This window comes from Babylonia areolata, chromosome 26 (genome assembly GCF_041734735.1).
Source record: "Babylonia areolata isolate BAREFJ2019XMU chromosome 26, ASM4173473v1, whole genome shotgun sequence".
Classification (NCBI taxonomy): Eukaryota; Metazoa; Mollusca; class Gastropoda; order Neogastropoda; family Buccinidae; genus Babylonia; species Babylonia areolata.
Genome location: NC_134901.1, coordinates 20,375,934 through 20,380,933, shown reverse-complemented (window position 1 = coordinate 20,380,933; position 5,000 = coordinate 20,375,934). Strand labels below are relative to the sequence as shown.

Sequence of the window (5,000 nt, the reverse complement as noted above, 5' to 3'; positions counted from 1 at the left end):
AAGGAGACCGTTAAATATTTATTCAGAGAAAGAACTGTGAACGCCTCATCACTTACTGGATTATGCCCCAAACTGCCATAAAAATATCCACAGAATCAGTCGGAATTCACAGTTAAAAATTGTAAACCATGTGAGTTAATACCCTTGAACTGATCACGATGAAACGAAAAAAATTTCCAGTCTTGACTTTCCTCAAAATGAAGTCCTTTTCACTTCTTACGACGTTTAGAAGTACTTGTACTTGGCTCTACATGTTATTAGTTTAACAAAATACTCAATTTTCATATCAACTTTAAAACTGTAAAACTAGAATGAACATAAAAGAGAAATTGAATCAACCGTGTCGTACTACATTCCCGGCATGTGTAACTAAACTTGTACATCTATCTAGATCTAGTGAAAACGGCTAAATGTTGCAGTGTGATTGCGGCGATAGCCATTAAAAAGAATTTGTTATTGCCCTTAAAGATTTTTTGAATGCCCAAGATACACCAGAATAATATGATTTAAACAGCGTTCTCACTGCGAATACCGCAATTGATTTATCGCCCTTTAAAAAAAGTATGTTCAAATGTTAAATTTTAGAACGTCAATTAAGGATAAGGCAGTTTCTTCTCACCCGAACACGCGGGGTTCGAATCTGGTTATGACTTTTTTTCTTTTCTTTTTTTTTTTTAAACGCGAAGCTTTATAATAACAAATACAGAACACATTTTAACGATTAGATTTTTTTTTAAAGTGTATCACAAGAGAGTCTTGAAGGCCTTGCCTCTCTTGTTGTTGTTGTTGTTGTTTTGTGGGGGTTTTTGTTGTTGTTGTTGTTTTGTCTGGGTCCTGTTGTGTGGCTGTTTGTTATCTTTCTTTCCATGCTTGGTGGGTTTGTTTTTTTGTTGTTGTGTTTTTGTGTGTGTGTGTGTGTGTGTGTGTGTGTGTGTGTGTGTGTGTGTGTGTGTGTGTGTGTGTTTCTTGATTGGAAAATGCATGCATGCATACATAGCTACCTACCTACCTACCTACATGAATACATGTATGCATATTTGCCTGCCTGCCAATCTACATGCATACATACACACATACATACATACATACATACATAGACAGACAGACACGCATTCATACATACATAGACAGACAAACAGACAGGCGGACAGAGATAGACAGACAGACAGACAGACAGGCATTTCATACATACATACATAGACAGACAGACAGACAGACAGATAGACAGACAGGCGGACAGAGACAGACGGACAGACAGACAGACAGACTAGAGGCGCATCGAGAGAAAAAGGAGGAAAAGTGAGGTTGTGTTCTCCTGACCTCTGCTTGGCAGAAGATGAGTGGGAGTGGAAGGAAAGGGAGAGGAGGGGGGGTGGTGGGGGGGGGGGCAAAAACATCACTCTGCTCAACAACATCGTTTGAAAAAAAAAAAAACAAGAAAAAAAAAAAAAAACAAGTATATATCATAAAAGAGAAACTTGCAGTGCATAAACAACACAAAATAAACAAACAAATACCCCCCTCCTCCCCTCCCAGCCCCACCAAAAAGAAGATAACATAAACAAACAGTTCAACTGATCAGTTAATCGAGCAATCCAAATGTCTTTTTTACATCACAGTATCATGAAACAGTTATCTTGAACAAATAACTGTTGTTTTTGTTTTTTTGCTTTTTTGTTATTTGTTTTTTTGTTGTTGTTTTTTGCGACCTGTTTCTGTTCTCCATGAAACATTTTCGCTGTGAACAGACTGACATTCAGTGTCTTTTCTAGGGGTACAGGCGGAACTGTTATGAAAACGTACGTTTGTTACTGTGTGTGTCAATGGTAAACTTAAATATTATTATTATTTGTTGTTGTTGTAGTTGGAGTTGTGTGCGTTTGTGTGTGTGTGTGTGTGTGTGTGTGTGTGTGTGTGTGTGTGTGTGTGTGTGACATGTGTGTGTGTGTGACATGTGTGTGTGTGTGTGTGTGTGTGTGTGTGTGTGTGTGTGTGTGTGTGTGTGTGTGTGTGTGCACGTGTATGCGTTTGTGTGCGCGTGTGTGTGTTTCATGATTCTCATGTTGGATAGAGTGGATGATATCAAACGTGAGTCTTGAAGGCCCTGTTGTTTATCTTCTCTTTTCTCCTTTTTTTCTCTTTCTTTTTTTCTGTTGTTTTTTACCTCTTTTTTTTTCATTCGTTTTTTTCTCCACTCCCATCCGCAGCATCGCTTGAACAAATTCAAGAACATCTCTGACCTTGACGTCATGGTGACGGAATTCGACCTGGGCCACAACGATGACGTCATACGGGCTGACTGGCTGGAGGACGCCTATGAGAGCGTTCTTCGCCCACCCGGTGCTGAAGGGGGTCATTCAGTGGGGCTACTGGAACATTCGACAACGCTACGAGAACAAGTACATGGCCTACGGAGATAGATTCAAGGTGATTACTCTGTGCGGCCGTAATTAAACCATTCGCCATCCCCGAAAGCGGAGTATGGCTGCCTACATGGCTGGGTTAAAAAAAAAAAAAAAAAAAAAAACGGTCATACACGTAAAAGCCTACTCGTGTACATGAGAGTGAACGTGGGAGTTGCAGCCCACGAACGAAGAAGAAGAAGAAGAGGAAGAAGAAAAGAAGCAGAAGAAGAAGAAGAACCCATTCGCATAGATCCAAGTGCGTGGGTTGCTTTGAGTTAAGAGTGTTCCAAAGTATTATGAAATTGACCGTGGAGTTGGGATCATTCTTAATAACGGTAAGCGAATTTATCGCTGGTTAGTTCGCTCCTGCAGCCCACACACCCTAGGTTTTGCCACGCAAATTGACAGACCATGAGGACTCAGATGAACAGTTTTTGACTCACTTGTGTAAACAAAGTGAGTCTATGTTTTAACCCGGTGTTCGGTTGTCTGTGTGTGTGTGATTGTGTGTGTGTGTGTGTGTCTGTGTGTCCGTGGTAAACTTTAACATTGACATTTTCTCCGCACATACTTTGTCAGTTGACACCAAATTAGGCATAAAAATAGGAAAAATTCAGTTCTTTCCAGTCATCTTGTTTAAAACAATATTGCACCTCTGGGATGGGCAAAAAAAAAAAAAAAAAATCCCCCACCACAGAATACTAAACAGGCAGAAGGGACATTCCTTCCTCGCGCGATCGGAAAACGCGTTCCGGTTGGCCAAGGCGTCCGCCATCTTGTTTACCCTGTAACTCGTGAGAGGCGGCGTCGCACACACACACACACGCCTTATGTCGGAGTCATTGGAAAGTCGCTTTCCAAGTTTCGTTTTACCACACACTGATTTTGAGTGTACTATCTGTTTCTTTCTATGTGCTTCTGACCAGATAAATTCGGCTGTGCACATACTTGACTGAATCAGAGTTCGCTAGATTGCGCCGATTGACTGATTGCGCGTAACACTAACAGGCGGAGTTTACAAGGAAAGAGGAGGGGTGGGGATGGTGTCCGCGTTGTTTCTGCAGTTCATTACATTTACCCTATCACACCCGTAAAGAAGCTGAATATGACTGAGTCTATTCATCACTGGGCCAAAGTATTTTAGGCCTACTGGCAAACTCTAGCCTGTGATTACATTGTCAGTCACTTCAGATGAATCTGTGTGCATGTTTGTAACGCGAGTGAGATTGTGAGTGTATGTATGCGTGTTTGGATAACATTCCTCGTCAGCATTAAAAACATACAAGGACACATTTTTTTCATTATAACAGCAAAACCCCTTATAGGCGGTCACTGTGTGAGCAGTACCAGTGGGATGGTTCTCACATGGAGTTTTCCACCTCAAACGAGGAAGAAAAAGAAGAAGGCAATTCAGTGTTTCCAAGCACTTTTGCTTCCTATATTTATGAATTCAAACTTTTTGAGAGGCCGCCTCTAATTTACAGCCACTACTTCCTGGCTAAAGGGGTGGCCGCCCAAGAGAGGATTTACTGTATATTATTGTATTAAAAATCATTGTATTAAAATAGAGTACTCACATCAATGCACCTTCCTCGATCAGCCACAGAATCGTGAATGTCACAGAATGTAGAGTAGGCATCACTGTCAGTGTCAATCTAACATTTTTCACCCAAACAACAGATAATGAAGATTACTGTCATTTGACACATTTCACAAATAGGTCACTGTATCGTGCACTGCCAGTGTTGCTCAGATTATAAATAAATCCTCAGAGTATCACACAGTCAATGTCATACATTGCACAGATAGGGAAATCCTAATAGCATTATACTGTCACCAGTGTCAGTGTCACACACACGTTGCAGAGATAGGGAAACCCTTAGAGTGTCATATACTGTCACCAGTTATTCTCTAACTGAAGAATATGTTCACTATGTTTCTTCTTCAACTTTTTCTTGCCTTCCTGTGATGTCTTCAACTTCCTCTGCAGGCTTTTATTTTCTTTCTTCAAAGCGTCAAGAGCCTGCTTGGTTTTCTCAAGTTCTTTCATTAGAGTGTCACTGTCAATTCTGGGCTCTTTAGCAGGTGGTTCATCAAGCGGTGCCACATCACTGACATTACTGCTGTTGGTACAAGGGCTGGCTTCAGAATCTGAATCGGAATGTTGTCTTTTTCGTTTATCTATTGCCACAATGACGTCTCTCTTCTTTGGTTGAGGTCGTCGACAATCTAGAGAGGGAGGAGGATTTGGGCAGGTGACGAGGGTAGGGACTGCAGTTGGAAGGAGTCTAGATTCCTGAATGTTCGTCGGGCAGTTGAAAGCCTTCTCCTCAAAGTGCACTGAGCACACCTGTTTCCTCTTGATGTTGGAGATGTTGACGTCAGCTCGTCGGATGTTGATGACCCATTTCTGGCATCTTAAAAATAAAAAAAAGTATTTTTATTTACTCACACCGTGACAGTGCACTCATACATAAAACCTCTCACCAACTCTTATGGAAAAATGTGGTGCACAAAAAAAGACAGATCCATACTGAAATACACACACACACACACACACTCACTCTCTCTCTCTCTCTCTCTCTCTCTCTCTCT

At 41.2% G+C, this 5,000-nt stretch overlaps 1 protein-coding gene across 1 annotated transcript in view; it reads left to right on the top strand.

Annotated features, from left to right (window-relative positions):
• The window catches only part of LOC143300625 (anti-sigma-I factor RsgI6-like), a 31,829-nt gene that overhangs the window by 25,044 nt on the left and 1,785 nt on the right, over window positions 1-5,000 (top strand). The window contains exon 13 of the mRNA XM_076614422.1: window positions 2,208-2,427. Within this exon, the coding sequence (XP_076470537.1) occupies window positions 2,208-2,420 (213 nt within the window). The 3' untranslated portion in view covers window positions 2,421-2,427. The remainder of the gene's footprint in view (window positions 1-2,207; window positions 2,428-5,000) is intronic.